The 20,137-nt window shown below is 34.5% G+C and overlaps 1 protein-coding gene across 1 annotated transcript in view; it reads right to left on the bottom strand.

The window, feature by feature from the left end:
• MTA3 (metastasis associated 1 family member 3) overlaps nt 1-20,137 on the bottom strand; it is a gene marked incomplete at its 3' end in the record, with an annotated part of 142,239 nt that overhangs the window by 83,997 nt on the left and 38,105 nt on the right. The window contains exons 5-6 of the mRNA XM_084285052.1: nt 17,172-17,235; nt 15,857-15,974 (exon numbers count right to left, since the gene is read on the bottom strand). Of these exons, the coding sequence (XP_084141178.1) occupies nt 15,857-15,974; nt 17,172-17,235 (182 nt within the window). The remainder of the gene's footprint in view (nt 1-15,856; nt 15,975-17,171; nt 17,236-20,137) is intronic.

Consider the following 20,137-nt stretch of genomic DNA (forward strand, 5'->3'; position numbering starts at 1 on the left):
TATTAAAATTATATATTTCTTGGAAGAACAGTAAAGTGTATAGACACGACAATGATTCACATTCATATGGAAATCTAAATCTCAGCTTGGCCACTCCATCAATAACTTGTACTGCAAAATGAGAAACACAAAACAGAGGGTGAATAGGTAGACAACATACAGTCTACTAGTATAGGAATATTTATCTATAGGACACGGCCAAAACCAACATAGCAAGGTACAACAAATTGCAAGTGCATAATTAGTCATCATCCTCCTTTGATATTTTAGAATATAAGCATTTTCTTCCTTCAGTGAAGATGTGAAGAACTTAAGTGTTCAATTGTCCCCTAGAGCTTCTCTGAATTTTGTGAGCTACTGCAAGAATAAAAACCTGTCCTCAAATGGAGAGCCATGCTATGTCCTTTGAAAAGCTAGGCAGCGCAGGTATATCTTTAAGTGCACGGAAAATCACTTCAGTCTCTGTTTTTTCTTATGACCTAATGAAAACAGCCAGTCTAAACATGCATAGTACCATTAAGACATGAAAAAGCCTGTACACTTAGGAGTCTGGAAGCAGACTGCAAACCAAGCTCCAGTTCTTCTGAAATCTGATTGTATGTGGCAAGTTTCTTTAGTACATCCATTTTGAAAGGAAAGTGTGGTATATATTCATTCCTACCAAAAGCATGAGATAGAATTGCACCATGCTGTCTGGCTAATGGTTCAGGAACATTCTCAGAAAAATAAAGTAAACCTTCTGATACACAGGCAATAAAGACTCGTCTGCCTAATGGGACTTACGCTTCTGTTTAAGCTAATTCACATCCAGTACTGGAGACAAACTTAATTCCTAGTGCTTGTGGGTAGGATTTTATGTCTATAAACTTATTCAATGGACTACACACTTGTCAATACATTCATTTTTTCCATCTGTGACAGACACATTGTGGGTGATGTTCTATATTTTATAAATAACCTCAGAGCACTTCATTTCAATCTGTTAATATATAGTTTTTAAGTGTCTTTCGTGTTACTTAACTGTTTCAGGACTTCATATCCTGCAGATCTTAACTGTAGAAGTATGAGAAAAGCCAGGACTTGGACAGGTCATGGTTCACACAAAGAAAAACATCATACAAACATAACACAGATGTTGAACTAAAAGATGTCACTCTCCTGAATCAAATTTTCAAAAAGATTTTTAAAATTGAACTATGACACCTTACTTCAAGTACGTGTAATTAAATAATCATTACTACAAAACCTTGTTTTAACTGTTGATAAAGGCAAATCTGAAGTATTGCCAAACAATAGTTTAGAATGGCAGTAATAAATATACATAAATACAATAAAAGCAACAGAATCTATACCAAAAGTATGTAGGAAATATCATGCAATTGGTGCTGTGATATTTAACTTTGAAAATATGTAAGACGTGGGTTTCCAGAAGATATGCAGCCTCTGCCAAAATGCAGTTAAAATGTATGCCTCGATCCTGATTTTCTACCTAAATGGCAGGTATTGTCACATAAACATGAAGGGAAGGAACCTAAGCAGTTCAAATCATGGGAGCAGTCAAGCAGTGCAGTAGAAGTCCTTGAATAAAACCCTCAAGAACAGAGATGCGTTGCAATTCATTGGTATGTCCTGAACATTCATATAAAACCATCATGTAAGATAAACAAGTCTTCTTTCCAGAGGCAATCTTCCAAAATGTTAATAATTTAAAGAAAAAAGTTTTCCTTGAGCTGTCTTTAACTATGTCTGAACAACACACTATAGGGTTTTTTAAATGTGGTAGACCCCTTTAAAGCTAAAACTTCATTTCTATCAACAACTCTACATTTACAATTTATGTCATTGAATCTGACGCATAATTATAAGAAATTCAAACTGAACAGGTATCAAAATCACCACAGTATTCATTCCTTATATTGCGAACAGTTGCAGACTCCAGGACAAACGGAATGGGGGAGTTCCACTTTTAACATTTTCAGTGTTGCATCTAAGAAGGCTCTAGGGTTCTGTTTTGTAAGTGTTACCTTCCCTCACCACCACCAACATACCAATTATCTCCTTTGGCTTCTGAAAAGTGCTAGGCTAATTTTTCGAATGCCTGGTATGTCCTATCAGTGTATCCAATTTATTTTGAGTACTACTTAAAATTTTGTTATAGCCAATCTAATCTAATTTTACTGGAAAACGTTAGTAAATGGCCAGAAATGTCAATTTTTCTCCTCATCAATCATTTGCTTTCTTCTCATGTTTTTCTTTTTTAAAAGCAAAACGGTAAGTTCTTCTTTAACAAAATTGAAGTTCTGCATTTTAGTTTGTTATTTTAACCAAAAGAAAACATGATCTCTCCCCACCCCAGCAAAAACAATTCTAAGTTTTACAAAACACAACAAATGAAACCTAAGCTATTAACCAAATGCCATTAAGTTGAACTACAGGAAATTAAAGATCTATTTAATCCTTTCGACTTTGCTTGCTGCAGATAAATAGCCCCAAGGTAACTTGTACATTAGATTCAGAGGGTCTCTGTGTTGTTCTCAGGACATATCCAATGAAAACATTTTCTGTGAACATTTTCTCACAACACAGTTCTTAGTTTTACAGATTACAGAGCTGCAATACCGTATTCTTTAAAAAAACAAAATGGTTAAGAAATTCAGATATAAAATCTATAAAATTAAGTGTGAGCTAGGTGTGTGTTTGTTTTCTAAACAATTTTCAGGGAAACAACGCCAATTCCACTTCTAATGACTCACAATTGTTGACGTAACTGACTGAAAAATAGCCAGGAGAACATTTTCTGTTCTGATAACACTTGTCAGACACGATTTTTTCTTTTTTGTATTTTGTATAGTTTGCACTATATTTCAATTTTCTTCTTTTCACAAAGTAATTTAGCATTCACTTTGATCCAAACACCTAAACTAAACAGCAGCAGTGCTCAGCTTTCTGAGTGAATCCATCTTTTATGATTTGCAAAACAGAAGTACCACCTGCTCAAGCATCAAGATCCTTACACAGGGCAGAAAATCTGTAATCATGATTTTTTCGTCATACTAAGAAGGCAGGTGTAGCCATAGACCAACTGCCACCAGACCAATAATTTGTGCTGCAGAGTTTCCCCTGCTATTGAAATTCATCCAGCACTTGATAGAATCTCTCAAAATTAGCCATGAGGTTGATTCGTGTATTAATTATCCATACTCGTGAGACACCAAATACATAAACATGAAGGGCTCATAAATGTATAGGTATGTGCCAAGCATTAAGAATTACGGTACCCTAGCAGCCTTCCAGTAACTAAAGGAGGCCTACACTGAGAAGCTGGGGAAGGTCTCTTTCTCATGGAGCATAGAGAGGTTGGAACTAGACAATCTTTAAGGTCCTTTCCAAACCCAAAGCATTCCATGACTCCATTAACTGATCTCACTGGACTCTTGCCCTCTGTGATTCAGACATGAAGTTTTTTCACACCTGTGAAACAGGAACAGTATTTCTTCACTACATTGCAAGGATGTGAAACAGAGATTCCTTTCAATTATAACTGAAATACAGGATCAGATTTGGGAGATATAGTTTTTACCAGATTTTGGCCAAAACTGTTGGGCAGTATAGTAACTGCAGGTAATCCTAAATATCTTTTCAAACACAAATTCGTGTGCTATTTAACATCACAAAAATGGACAACCAACCACTGAAAATGAGACTTTAATTTGTGAACCACCTTCTCATGCTGACATTTAGACTGCTGACAAACTTTTTCTGTAACTTACTGGAGAGAAAAATAGCATCACATTTGATTTTCTTGTACTGTTTAGCTACGAACAGAGTTCCAGACGTTAAAAGTGCCTGTCTAAAGTAAATCTAAACTTTCTCCTCCAATTACCAGTTCTTTAGTTCCCCTCTACAACAGCCAATGTATTTGTACTATATATAATGAAATATACATTTATATGCAGAGGTTAATTATCACAAAACATCACACAACTTTTTGCAAGCAACTGATTATGGAGGAGAGGAGAGAGCAAGCAGCATGTACAGCTTAACTGGAAAAGGTTACAAAATGCTGAAGTAATTGCCACCAAGAGAAGGAGTTCTACATGAAGGATAGGAAGAAAGATCTTTCAGATAAATGTAAAAAAATAATTTAATTTAAAAAAATAATAATAATTTAAATTTAACTAATGGCACTTAATGAGTTCAACTCTGCACACACTGAATTCATTGTAGACAGTTAGCTGGCTGTTGATCTTAACTACTCAGAATCTTTTCACTATAAATGCTCTGCAGATAATTCTTATTACTCATTTTTGACTTCCTCCCCCACACACACACACGATTTATGATTCTTATCAGTACTGGTTAATCGAAAATCATACAGAAAATTTTTCAAAAATTTATGCTCAACTCTGAAAAAATAAAAATAATAATAAAAAAAATATGTGCAAATAATTACTTTAATAAGAGAAGCATGAGAAAGCTTAGATTATTAAAAGTGTAGAAAATTACCTGTTTACTGTTCAACTGCAGAACAATTTCCCCTCACCCATCCCTGCTTAACTTGCCTGACAGAAGGATATCCAAGATTTCAGCTAGTCATTCAGATGAGTTCTATATTTATATAAATGTTCTGGTAAAACTCAATGTATGAGCATAATGCATGTATAAAGACTAGAAGTGAAGAAACAGTCTTTATAAAGACAGTATGTACAGAGACCACAAATCAAAGTTATCAGGTGATAGAAGACCATTATTGGCCTACAACAGGCAATTTAAACTGCTGCTGAGTATTTTCTAAGCCAATAAAACATGTACACTTCAATTGCCTCCTACCCTCTAGAGCTCTAGTCTATAAAAAATTCAGTCATTCTTCACTTGAGAAATCCTTTCCAAATTAAACTTCCTCCAACACCAAAGACTTTAGCACTCTCCCAGTGCTTGGTCTTACACTGCTTATAAATCAGAAACTGATGATCAAAAGGCAAGGTCTCACAAAGCACACAAAAGAACTTTAAATTCATCAAGTTTAAAAATCCCAGAATTAAACAGAAAGAATTACTATTGAGCTCAAAACAAACTAAACTATAAGCAGTCAGTATGACCAACTTCTCCATAATGCAGCACCAAGAATGGCTGCAATGACTGTCCAGGGCTAGAAGAAAGGAACAAATAATGTTGACACTTTCTCAAAAACCCTGCAGAACAGTATGCAAAAAAGGAACTTCCACAGATGTAGGAAAACAGAGACATAATGTCCTAAAACCAGATCATTCCTCACTTTGTAATCCTTATGTTAAAGACACTTCTAGGTAGAAACCCTACTGCTATGGGAAGGAAATATTAAAAATAGTCAGTCCTTTCATTTTAGCATTTTATGGCAGTTCTAAAAGGCAATGACCTAAATTAACGTATTGCATAAAACCACAAGTCCTACTTCAGTTCAAAGGCAAGGGCAAGTATTCAAACGTTGAACAGACACCAGAAATTCACCTTTATTTTGGAACTGTCTTTTTGTACTCCTTTGATATATGTGAATATATCTGAACGGTGTGATTTGCACCAAGATTTGTCCCCTCTTACCCCTGTTTTAGTTGATACTTTGTTAAGTTTAGCACTGTGAAGTAGTCTAGCACTAGTGAATACATCATTTCCAGATTGAATACAGAGAGATTGTAGCAGCTTTTCTGAATTCCTGAAATAACAATATATGAAGTCATGCGGTTTTCTGGAAAACACAGTGAAAAATGATACTACATATAACTTTACCATACTACATATAAATGTTATTATTTAATGATATTTAAAATACTTGTTTTGGAAAGAGGGATAGCACAAGACACAGACATTGTGTTCTTCAAAGACAACCAACCAAAAACCCACACTACTATAGTAAGATCTGTGGTCCTGCAATTTTTTTTTTGACATAAACAATGTTAAAAAATATGTGAAGCCCCTTTGACTACAGTATGCTGAGGATGAATAGTCCTGTTTGCTTGCATAAATTTAAGCCAAATATATAATTCAGATGGTAACTTTTTCTTTACGATGAAATGTATTTTGAATTATTCAAGTGTAAAAACACATTTCATCTGCATTTGACATTTGTTTTTCATCTTAAAGAGAAAACCATTCTGTAAAAGTTTGTTCTTTTAAAAAATGGTTACAGTAAAATGGCAAAGGAAACAAAAAAACCTGAACTTACAATAAGCCCATTTAGGCAAAGTTACTGAGGTAGAAAAATACAGCAAAGTCAATTAAACCCTAAGATGTTGTGTTACAGCCTGAAAGGCGATTTACAAGTGCTCAGTGCAAGGCATTACTTGGGATAATAAGCACATACAGAGCATGCAATAAATAACTGTATCCTTTGTAAAGCCAGCTACCAGACAGAACTCATTTGGTATTTGAACAACCTCAGAGAAGGCTCTATAGCCATTATTAATAAAGACATCTTTCCAACAGCAATCATTCACAATCTTCCACACCAACAGCACAGCACAGACCATTCATCTCGCACTGCAACCAGCAGGCTGAAGAGAGCATAGCAATTTGATCATTTCAAGTTGTTGAAAAATAAGATGTTCATAATAAACATATGAAAAGAATAAGAACTGATGAAGGTCTCCTTAAAATGATAAATATAGCAGGTAATCATAGATCTCTTGTTAGGAAGGTTAAAACTGACTTCAAGTATAAACCAACCTCAAGAAATTATTATTTTATTTTTATTTTTATTTATTTATTTTTTTTTTTTTTACAACTGGGGACAGGGACAGTAAAAAAACAAACAAACAGAAAAACCTACTGCAACAATCCCCAAGCAAACAAAAAAAAGCATGAATAATTACTCTCAAACTGTTGAACAGTTTTTATAAGATGCAATTACTGAGCAGCACAATTTCCAGCTCTTCTAATTTATCATTTGTCTTGTAACATGGAAGTTGAGAATGATCTGAAAACTCAACTCCAAGAATAGACAACTACCACATATATATTATAAAGAAACAACATAATACATGTAATTGCTTGTTTGATTAAAATTATGTATGTATTTAACTAACCCATGGAGTTGTACCAAAATGCAACAAAAATTATAAAAATTACTATGCAACCCAAAAGACAGATGCATATTTTTGTTTCAAACCTATTTGTGTTACATTAAAGGCTTCATTAAATACCGTGTTTCATAAAGCAGTCTCCTAACATCTAATTAAGCTTCTGTACTATGTGGCTGCAACACTAAACTACAGATTTACATTGCATCTGCTAAGTTAGGAAAAAGTAAGTGAAGTCTTTACTGAAAACAGGCACAAAGAGGCCATTTATGTGTTCTGTTTAATTTATAATAAAACTGATTAAAGAGCCTATAAACACACATTTAATTGCCCAAAACGTAAATCACCCAGCTCACTAGAAGAGACTGCCAAAAGAGAAGGGTATTATAACCTCTTAAAATTTGACACAATCAACACTGTAAAAGAGCATTTTACTATTACTGATGACTGCATTTGACAGTTAATTGTGGAAAAAAAACTTCACTGAGTTTAGTAAAAAGAAAAGAAAAATCTGTAAACCATACAAGAGACAACCATATTTAAATCTGCTCAAGAAACAGTTCCTTCTGAACAAGACTTTTGATGTTAAGTCAAAAGTACAACCAAGACAAACTCCATTTGAGAACAAAATATATTTGAGTACACATAAAAAAAAAAAATTATTCTGGTGTATTTATTACCCTTGTTGAGATTCATCTCATCTAACCTCTAATCTACTTTAGATGTCCATCTTCAGGTGAGATGAATCATGTCTAGGCATCATTTTTCTGCTTTGACCATAAAGGAATCTTACTGAGTTAGCAGAATTGTACACTTTATGTCTGGTGCTCCATTGGTGTTCATCTATCACAAGCAGCAGTTTCTGAATCTGGCTGCAGTATCCCTTGTTCCATCTTCTAACACTTAATTACTTACTTCATTAAAATAGGAAGTCCTCATCTTCTACTTGAGCCTGTAACCCTCAAAGATCTCTTTGCTTATGATCTATTTTGGATAATATTTTGAAATTGTCGTTTATTTTGCTGGAAACTTAACAAATTCTTCCGTAACTTTGAAGCCTCAATTCGTTTCACACTGAATTTTCTGAAATAGATTTTTACACGATTCTGGGGCATTTTACAGAAGGAAATACAAGGAAATACAAACATTTTCTTCTACACTTGCAACTGTTGTCACCTACTATGTATGCACAGGAAACACAATTTTTTTCTTTGATGATCATACACAAGGAACTGAGTTTAAACTAAATCTGGCAACTTATTCTTGCAACTACAATTTGGTTCATTCACAAAGGAAACGTTAACTATTCCCGAACCACATACTCCCCAAATTATCAACACTGAAAATTTCTTAAAGCAAAAGGTTAGATGTTTCATATTTCTGAACTAATGAACTAATAGAAAAAAATAGAAACATTTTGTTGGCCGACTTATCATTGAATTTATTTTTTACAAACTGCCTGCTTTATTAATGCACACAGTTCACATATCCAGAAATTGTCAGAGAACTGATCACTTAGCACAAGCTACATACCATATTTTCTGAAAACTGATAGGACAGTAAGGCTATATTTGTTTATCCTGTCAGACATTTCTCATAACCACATCTGTCATCTGTCCACATAGTCCTTAAACACGGCTCTCCAACTTTTAACACTTAAATATCTGAATACTTAATATTGTAAAAATAATTCGTATTACCTGAATTATAAAGGCATGATTTTTATATTCGTTATTACAGAATGAAATCATTGCAACTACATAAAAATTAGCAGAGTTAATCCAGCACACACACTTTTGACAAGTGAAGCATTTGCACCCTTCAAACAACTCTTGCAGTTCTCAGCCTAGTATGAGAAATTTTCAAGTCCAGCTGTGGTTCTTTCAATAAATGGAAGCATTATACACCATGAAATAACTGAACAGATCCCTCCTCATGAGATCACAGCTAGGTTCCATTATTCTAAAACCAATTTTTCATTTACTAAACGAAAATAGAATTTTAGTGTATATGGAAGCATTTAAAAGAACAAGGAAAAAAAAAATACATTGCATCTAAGCATCCTGAACTTCCATAATATTAAAATCTAAGCAGTATATAAATGAATGTCTTATCTGTCTTTTCACTTGGAAGTTTTTAAACTTAAAATCCTGGAATTTTAATATTCTCAAACATTAAAAGACTTGAACTCTCAGTTTAATAGTTTCCATCTGATCTATTTAAAATAACATGCTCTTGCAGCTGAGTTGGTATAAGAAGAAGAAAAAAAAAAAAAAAAAGAGATAAAACATTAGAAAATGCCTCTAAAGGAATAACTTTGTTCTCTTTCAAAACAGAAGTTTTAGAAGTCTTGGATATATATTCTCAGAACATCATCCAAAATTTACAGCTTAAATTTCCCCAAATGCTCTTCTTCTTCCTATTTCCTCAGCTACTTGAACTCCATTAATTCTAAAATGCCTTGCCTTCAAGAAATAGAATTGAGTGTAGAGCAAGCACTACTTCTAGGCTCTCTCGATATTTTCAGATGTGCAACAGGGACTCTGTGTTTTTATACAGATACTTTGAAGGTAGTTTATTTCAGTTATTAAAAAAAAAAAAAAAAAAAGCTTCAAACAGAACATCATTGGTACAGGCTGCTACTTGTGCTATCTCAGAGATTTTAACTTCTCTTCCTTTGTATAACTTAGTAAGAGGTTGGTCCTCATCTCCTCATTTCCTCCTCCCTGCCAAATCCAAACTCCTTCTACGGGTTTAAATGGCTGAAGAGCACCTAATTGCATCAGATTCCCACACCACTAACAATTCCCCAGAAGAGTGGTCTCCTTTTAAACCCAGACACAAGAGATAAGCAGCACTGGGTTAGGACCTGGACTGCAGCTGGGAGGGGACCATTAGCATCACAGAAGCTCCAGGTAGCCTCTCACAGATGCTCGGTTACAGTGATTCTGATTAAGATCACCACTCCAGGCTGACTGGAACAGGGATTTGCAATGCCACTGCTGGTAGTATTATTCTATTACTGCTAGTAGTACTTAACACAGCAGCCAGTTCTCTAGATAAACCTTTAAACCAGATTATTCCTTGCCACACCTGCCAACCCCTCTGGATATGCCATATGCCTCTGTATGAAGACTGAAGTCTCATTTCCCACTGACCACCCATCAACCATCACCCTGCCCACTCTGACATGCCTGTTTTGCCCAGTGACCTCTAGCTCCATACAGCTTGCTTCTCCCTTTGCTGTATTACGCAGGAGTGAAGAACTTGGCTTTCTGCATCCTCACAGCAGGCATTATGAACACATGAGGATGAGCTGTGAGAAGCTGATGCTGCAACACAGGCAATTAATTAGCAGTGAAGTGTTCTTACCAGGCACTTTCCACTGTTCAGATAAGTGTTTGCTCACTGACTGTTAGGACCAGCTGCCACTATGCTGCTGTCCATTGCAACATAGGTTGCCAAGCTTTGTGTTCCCAAAGACACACTTCAAACACCCAAACAACTTAAGACAGGCAGATAAAAGTCAGAAGCTACTTCCCTCTACAGTCTACTTTCTGGCTTGTGGTTTTGTGTTAAATCTCAGGAACTACCTTATGTTCTTACAAGAGAGAAATAAAATTTTTAAAGACTGGTGGTTGCTCTGTTACCTGCATCACACTACACACACATAACGCTTTTTCATATATTACAATATGGATAAACAAATTATACTGCAGATTGTTGATATGTATTAATGCTGTTAGCTTAATATTAGTGTTTGAACATGCTAATCTTTGGGTGTTCCTTGTATTTTTAGGATGAGATTTACTAAAAGCTCACGGTGTTGTCTCAAGGCTTAATAGAAAAATCAGATGATACTGAGTAAACTAAAATCAACAGTGACTGAACACATACTAAGAAGTTACCCAGAACCATAACTGCATCATACCGAGTAGCCGTTTGAGGTTCCTCTTGAAAAAAAAATAATTAAAAAACAAACAAACAAACATCACACCGAGGAGGAACATGGCTCTCAGTATATAAAACAGGGATAAATAAAACCTGTCAATGATGATAGCAATTTGTTCATATTCAGAACAGTTTATGAAAGTATGCCTTTTAACCAAATAACAAAAAAAATTATATGCCCAGAATTGGATGGAAATTGTTTACTTTATTTATTTTTCTTTATTTTGTTGGAGGGGAAAAGAGGGGAATAGATTGTTTTTAATTTCTTTAAAACAAAACAAAACCAACACTTTTCTCTAGAGTAACAATACCTAAACTTACTAGTCACCTCATTGCTGATCAGATACAGCGCATAGATGCACCAAAACCCAACTACAGCAGAGAACCAAGCACCTTGCTACTAAGGGAACAAGACAAGGGATGCTTGATATAAGATGCTCTCTACCCAAATGAGTGCTTTGGTTCTCTGAGATAAACCTTTTTATTCTTGCTTTGTACAGAAGAATACAATGTTATCCCACATTGGGAACAGATTTGAAAATAAACAACTATTAGATTGATGGAACAAGCAACCAGAGAATGTGTGGATAAAAGAGAAAGGACATTATTTACAATAATACGAGCCAGAAATTAAGCTAGTACTCTGGAATAGTCTCCTGTTCTTCATCACACTAAAAAGCAAGTAACAACACTCACAATCTTCAAAGTGAAAGTCTAGCAAGACTGGAGCAATTGGTATAGGGAGAGAAGAAACAGTTTCATCCAACCGTTTTATCGTTCCCTGTGCGACCAACCCATGGTTTTACTCTCAAATGTGCTTATAGCAAAGATCACAGACTGTTGAAATCCAGTCTGGTCTTTCTACAAAGCTATAGTCTTCACTAAGTGTAGTTTTTCCAAGCGATTTAGCTAAACCACCGCAAACACAAGCAGTGTAGATAAACAATGCTTAGACATTTTCTATCAGATTTAAACTTAGTTTATATTTGTTTGCTGTAAGGTTGCAGAGGATTATTCTTCCACAAATAAATCTTCCTCTTAAAATTCTTTTTAAGCACTCAACAAGTTTCTAAAGGGCTTCAGAGGCTTATAAGCTTCTCCTTATTAGCTTCTTTCATGCACTATCAGCTTTTAATGCCATCTTCGCCTATCATATGATCCACTGCAGACGCAATTCTGAGTGTTAGCTTAACAAGCAACTGTTTGTACTTCTACATGCATGTCCCTGTATCTTATTTCCTTTTTTTAAATTTTTTTGGTATTTTTCTTATTTCTTATTATTTTCTTATTGTATTTTTCTTATTTCTGCTATTTAGAACCTATTCTCAAAGGATTTATCTCTTCATATGACTTTCTATGGCACTCATAACTACAAAATTCACACTTCATAAACACTGCTTTTAAACACTCCCTCTACTTATTTTTCTTCTCACATACAAGCAACTCAGTCTCTGAAAGACTGTCAGAGCCACATGTGACTTCCAGTCATCCAGTTGGAGATATCCACAACTTAATTAATCATCATTTAGCAGCTGTATTCTCAAGGTATTAGGCCATACCATCTGTATTTTCTTTCCCTTAAAAGAACATATATATTTCCTCTAAATAGTTAATTCTGCTGGATGACATTCTGAAATAACCCACACAACATCAGCAACAGGCAGACGGAGATCAGAGATGGAAGAGAGATTGGTGAGAAAACCAAGTCTTAGAGAAGCGAGGGGGGGAAGATTACAGGAAAACATAGGATTCTAAAATTAAACTCAACTTATCCATACATCTGTTGAAACATACCCTACGCTACTGTTGAAAAGAATATTTCTTAATTTTATTATAGTTACAGCTCAGAAGATAAATATATACAAATAATTTCATGGTTTCTTTTGGCTAAATACTGTTCACAGTGACATGAACCGAGCTGTCACAGCCCTGCATTTCTGCAAATCTGATCCTCTGTTTTAATCTAGTATCCAGAATTATGACTCCAGCCTGTAGTGGGAACCCAACAGTCAAAGCTACACCCTCCATGCAAGTCTGTTCTGCAATACATATTCTCTAGTAAGTAAAGAGGTCCTGAAAATTTGAACTTCCCACAACCTCCCCTAGAATAGGCAGCATATCATTCTTCAATAAGCACAAAAAAGCCACAGTAGCCCATTCAGACAGGAAAATAAATGATAGGAAAATCAATGCAAAAATGAATGCAAGTTTTTAGACTACTAGAATCCATCGTGTGTTTACGTCAAAATATTTGGATATTTATAGAGGACATGGAAGGGCTTTCACGGTTCAAAGAACATTTTCATTTATCAGCCACTTTGTGGCTGGTCTTCTGAAAGCTAATCAGAACTGGCATGCTTTCACTCATTTGGATTGTGTTTATATGCTAGTAAGACAAATAGAAAAATAAAAAACTGATGGCATGTGCACCTTTTTTTTTTTTTTTTTCCTCCTTTTATAGCTCTGGGGAATTTCTGTAAACAAAATATGCCTACAACAACCTCCAAAAAGATATACTTTCTGTCATGGAAATTTTAAGGTATGTGATTTAATTTAGCAAATGTTTTGTATTGTATAACACCATTATACCAATAATAAAAGACCTGATTTTTCTTAGGAGATCCCTCACCTGAAGTTGTCTAAATTCTGTTTCTACACAGGTGATTGTTTTAGGCTTTTTTTTTTTTTTTTTTTTTTTTTAAGAAAAAAAGACATGACATTTTACACCCAAAGAATTGTATATTGTTGCATAAAACCTTGGACATAAATTATTAGCCACTTTTTAAAGTATAGGTTGAAAAAAATCATTTAAAGATTCAGAAATCTTCACAGAATCTCATGTCTGCAAAATGCATCTATTTTATTCCATTAATTTTAAACATAGGTTAATATATATATATATATTTTGTGAATGAAAATGTTTGACAGTGAATGGATTAACTTCCACACTGTCAGCTTACATAGAGACACAGCATCAGCTGAATCATTTCCTTTTCCTTGAAGGTCAGAAGGCTATAGAAACACAGTAGGTAACGATCAGCCAAATATACAACAATCTAGATATTTTTATCCTCCCACAGCCACCGAAAGTAAGCATAAATTAATCAAACTTAACTAGCACAGAAGATCTATAATACCTCCAGATTTTTGGTTTGTGAACAACTTAGTGTTTCTGAATTTTAATAATTGATGGATTCTTACTGCCTACTGAAGACAGCAATGAGAATTTATCACTTACTGCACTTTGGGAATTAACATGGTGTGGAAAAAAAAAAAAAAAAAAGAGTAACATGCAGTTGCATGAAGTCCAGTCTTCACGAAGTAAAACTTAACATCTTCTAATATTTTTTTTTCTGAAGTCTAATTCCAAGCTAAGTAAAATTTTCATGGGAAAAACATTTACTTTAGATGTATTATTTATTATTCCATAAGCTAAGCTCTATTGTTAGCAATTAAAGTAGCAGAATTCAGCTGGGGAAAAAAAAAAAAAAAAAAACAAAAACAAACCTTCCTCCCTGGCAGACAGTTCATCCTCTAAACCCCAACAACTCAGCCAGCTACTTCAGAACCACATCAATGCTTCCTGGTTACTTGATATGATATTGATATTGAGACATTTTCTTAGTCCTCTAAGAAGCTTTCCTCTTGAGCATATAACTGTCTACATAATTATTTCGTTTTCTACAACAGGCACATTTTACGGCAAGAATAGCAGTGCATCATATTCTAGACAAAATCTTGTTCTTAACAAGGTCTTTACTCTTCATGAACAAACCTGGAAAAGTCCTCCTATAAGTTATTTTTGGCTATTAAAATAATAGCCAAATATAAATATAAATAAAATAACCTAATAATAACAACGCACATGAACTAATAAAATGTATCTACAGTAAAATAATCTCCCACTTGCCAGAAATCAAATCTTTTTTTTTTTTTTAGATAAAGTTAATTAAGTAAGTTTTGCAGAAATCGTACTTGTTTTTTTAACAAGAGACAACAAGTACAGCAGGCAAAAAGCCCATCTCACATGGAGAACACACCATTTAAAATTACAAATGTATGTATTTTGGATATTCAGAATTCTTTTGTCTTAAGTTACATTCCTGTTGCATAATCTTTTCCAATTAAGGAATAAACATCAACATTCTTAAAAATAGTATTTGTCTAGGTATTTCTAAGAAAACTTTTTATTTTGTTAGTACACATTTCACTGACAAAAAAAAGGCTCATTTTAAGATTTACTAGGCAAATATAATTGCAAACACAGGCATCTGCTCATGCAAACATCAAAATTCTTAATAGATAATTTACTTCAAATTTTGTTTAAAAAAAAAAAAAAAAAAAGTTGCTATGTAGCAGAAGACTAAGGCACAAGTATTTGTTCTGGACTGAAAAAGATCCAATCATTTTTGAAGATGTGCCAAGGCTCAAAACGTTTGTTTCAGTCGTGGTAAAAAACAGCCAATACGATTTAATGCAAGACAATACCTTAAAATATGAAATCATATAGGCATACATTCCGTATTCAGTCTATATTCTTTCTCTCCCTATTAGAACGCTTTTCACTTATCCTGTTAACTGTGTTGTTAATTCTACAGAACAAGCTGGCCTTCAGTGCCTTCTTTCCATGAGGCATTCATGAAACTGGACTATACAGTTAGATAAATAAACAAACATGTAAATTGTTATGCACAGACTCTAAAGGACAGTGCCTTTCCCACAGCTATTCAAGCAGCATCTCCTCATAGCATCTCTCTGCCTCAATAGTGACTAGTTAAGTTCAGAATGCTAACATAAATAATAATGCAAGGTAACTATTTATTTATTTAACCATCCAAAGAGCAAATATTTACCTTCTGCGAGCATGTCAGGCACATCTGCTTGGTATCTAGGCCCCACTCTGATTTCTCCCTTGTCTGCTAAAAGCGTTTTCAGTGATGGATCATACACCAATGAATAAAAAAAAGTATCCTAAAAAAGAAGACACATTTGCAACAGCATAATGAATTTTAAAATTAGCTTTGTAGATCTACCTCACTTTCCATGTGAAAATTATTCCAGTAACCCTTATAATACACTTTTACAGACTACAGGTTTGGTACAAGAAGAAACATTTTGAAATATTCATCTTGACTTTAAATAATGCAGATGTTTCATGCATACTTTTACATGGCTAATCAAAGCTTTTCTCACTGCTCTAAGTTATTTCAGAACAGAGCAATGGTGAAAAGATTCATACTCAAAAATTCTTTTTTTTTTTTTTCCCGAATCTATTGAAAGATGTTAACCATTTTCTGGATTTCCGATTTCCTTTCCTAAATACCTCTGCCAAACAGCATATAAAACTGTCAGCGTCTGAGAAGGGCTTACACAAAAATAGTATTGACATATCTGATACAGTCATTTGCAGCATAGGATAAATGTTGTTCTCAGAAACATTTTTCAGATTATCAGTGGTTTTGGTGTAGAAATATAAAAGTAAAGACACATTAAGTCCAGCTAAAAAACACTGTCTGCCTGACAATATATAGACATTCCAAGGGGAAATGCAATTATGTTTAAAGGTATTTTATAGTAGAAAGCTAGTTTAAAAGCTTATCTTTCAAAGTCATGGGGATTTTTTTTTTTTTTTGCCTCTAGTAAGGCTAAACACCTTAACTTTCTTCCACTGAAAATGAAAGCAGAGGAGATATTTTTCATTGAGTTCAGAACACTTAAACTCTTATACTAAGTTACCCTCTAGAGGACCCTCTCTCTCTGCGTCTACTGACTACAGAGTATGATATTTTGAGTATGGAAGACTGGTATTCCTCGAACACTCAAGGCAGGAGGAAAAAAAAAACAACAAAAAACACATTGTAAATATCCACTACATGAAAAAGTCTGTTTATTTTTCCTTTATAAGATAACACGAGTAAGTTTAAGATAATTATTTTCTAAGTACAATAAAATGCATAACAGAACTGTATGTGTCATTTCAGTTTTTGTTGCTTAACACTTTCAAAATTAGTGGCTTTAATGTAACATTTTTCTACCTTCAAGAAAACAGTTTTGAAGTGTTTGCCCATTTACTGACATTAAAGCTGTAAAAACAAATAAAAAATTAAATAACAGAAAAAAACTTAAAATCATTGCAACATTTACACAAACAGAAGCCACAGATATTACCTCTTTCTCCAGATATGACAACACAGATTCCGTCTCATTCAGAAGTGCAACACTGCATTTTCCCCTACATAAACACAAGGAAGAACTGTTACTTTTGTAAAGCTGAAATTTTTGTCAAGTCAAAAACCTGCAAGACAATAAACTAGATATATTTTAAGCTTTAACATTGAAAATGCAGTAAAATGCACTTTGCCATACTTTACTATCTTAAAATTAACATCAAAGCAACATAATGAACTGCGTACAATCTCAAACACTCAATTATTTAAGAATTCTACAGAATTGGGAAACAGTTTCAGAAATAGAGAAGCAACAAAGGAACAAGAGGTACTGTAGCTAACGGTAAGTACACATACCATTAATAAAAAGCCCTGGCTGAATGAAACATCACCTCCTAGACTAAAAGACAAAGGCAAGCCTAAAGCCTGTTCACCTGCTAAAAACAGAATCTCTAGCAGGAAACTACTGTCGTTTTCCCAGTTCTTTACAGTTTTCCACTTTTTATTAAAGCATGGTCTTAAATGTGGTTTTTGTTTGTTTGTTTAGGTTTATTTTATTTAGTAGCTGGTTTCAAAAAACTAGTACCAACAAAAAGAACCCCAAAATAAATCCTTGAGGTTCCAAAGAAAGCCTCAGATTTAAAAGGAAAATGTCCCTGTTGTAGGGGCTCTGGAACCAGGAGGAGTATTAGAGCAGAAAACTCCTAGTTTAAGTTCAAATAAGTAAGAGGACATTCAAAATGGCTTCTCTTACGGCAGCACAAACCCATACTTCCCTCAAAGCAGGTACTGTGCAACTTCATGCATCCTCACCACTGTCCCAGTAGAAAACCTAACTGTCCATCTCATTCCTTATACCCACCCCTTCTTTCTCAAAATTTCTGTGGTTCTTTTTGTTTGTTTTGAAACTGGACTAAATCTTAGGAAATCTAGAGATATGGTTCAAGAAAGCACCCAGAAGTTTAGAATTGAATGTGAACTCTAATATCCAGTGATTGTAAGCCCTTCATAAAAACTTCTGCTGTTGTATCTCAACTTTCCACAAATTGTGAGGAAAAACCTAACCTGCCACATGTAACCAATACAGAGCAAAAACAGTACTAAATTTCAGCGCTGGCTTTTCTCAGTCATTAAATTTCTTAGATGTGTGCTCTAACACCATCACCACTGCTTTAGTAATGAAAAGGTTAGCATACAGCACATTAAATCAGTTCCCGTAAGTCAGATAGAAGCCTTACTAACCAGTCTGGCTGAATGACTGTGAAAGGAAATTAAAGCAATTCATAAGAAAACTTAACAAGCCTCTTCAACATGGCGCTGTAATTTTAATGATGTACTAACATTTAGTCACGTATGACTTAAAGGGACACCAAATCCTTGTTCCTGTTAAACAAACAGCATCTACTGCTAGCACTAATATGAGAAAAGAAGTTTAAGTCCACGTAATGGTATGCCTTCATTCATTTTTAATCCAAGAACATCTAAAAAAAAGTTAAATGGAGATACCTCAGTGACTGTACTGCTTATTTAACTCAGACATTCCAAGCGGCAAATACACTTGCAAGGGAAACAGCTATTGGGAATAATTCATGAAAAACAAATAAGCATGTAAAAGAGAGCAAACCAAACCTGAAAGACAGTGCAACTAAGTAAAGGTATGACACTGTTCTGGATGAGATTTAAGTTTTTAATATTGATTTTTTGTCAACATATAGTTGAAAAGAACATTATAGGGGTGCTGGCCTACAAGGTGCTTCCCTGTGTTACTGAACCCACTTAGTCCCTCGTGCTATTCCTGAGTGGGTTATTTATCCCCACTACCAGTGCTGGGAGGCTGTTTCAGAACCTCATTCTCCTGAAGTTAGAAATTTCTAACTATCAGTTTTATTTTATTCAAGACCAGTTTATATTATTTCACTTTCACGTCAGCACTCTCCTCCTGCTCTTCTTCCTCTTATGCCTACTCACTCTTTAAGCCCGCTTCCAAACCAAAATCATATTTTAATCTTTATACTGCTAGGTTAAATGAGCCTAGCTTTCAAGTCACTGTCTCAAAGAAGAGGCTCCTTATTCCTTGGAACATCATACACACAGATTTTTTTTTCAGTAATTCCTAGCTTCAAGATAAGGGACCCAAACTAGAAACAATACGAGGTTTTAACAATGCCCAATGAACTCAAAGTACTTTGCCTTTTTAACGGTAATATTTCTAATGATTAACCATAAGATCCTATTAATTTCTTCCATGGCCACATTAAAATACTAACTACCACATTGTTGTGTAAGCTACCAGTGGAAAGCTTCCTGCTATTCAGCTCTGCCACAGATCTGCCATATATCTGCCCAGATAGATAATGCAACAAGAATTTGACCCTACCTTTCTCATCCCTTTCTCCTGCCAACCCTTCAGCCTCAAATTCCTCTGCCTCTGACTTCGCTGCAAATGATCTATTTATTTTTATCTAATGGCATTTTAAAAAAACACACATAGATAAGGATGAAAAATGTTAAGGGTGCTGAATCATCTTGCTTACAACTTACATTTTTTATGCTATCACTTTCAGCTGAGTATATAATAACTTTATAACAACATATTTCTCCTTAAATACATCACCTTGCATTTCATGCACCAAAGTCTTATTCAACTTCCATCAGTTTAGTTGCTATTCACCATGTGGTCCTAGTAGCCTTACACATATAGACAGAACCTACCCCACAACTCCCTTCTCCTATTTGTAACAAACCAGCACACAAATAAACATTAGAGAAGATATAAGTTACATCAGGGACCTCTTTGATTTAAGAGGGTAACACCCAGAGAAGTTATTGTGAAAAGCCCTCGTTCATTTCAGAAAATGTTGACTGTTAAGCTCAACTGTAAAATATCACGTGCCAACTACTAACTGCTGCTCATTAAGCAAAAATACCAAGCTAACATCTTACTTGGTACTGCTGGACAGCACGGGA

This window comes from Netta rufina (genome assembly GCF_964035555.1).
Source record: "Netta rufina genome assembly, chromosome: 3".
In the NCBI taxonomy this organism is placed as follows: Eukaryota; Metazoa; Chordata; class Aves; order Anseriformes; family Anatidae; genus Netta; species Netta rufina.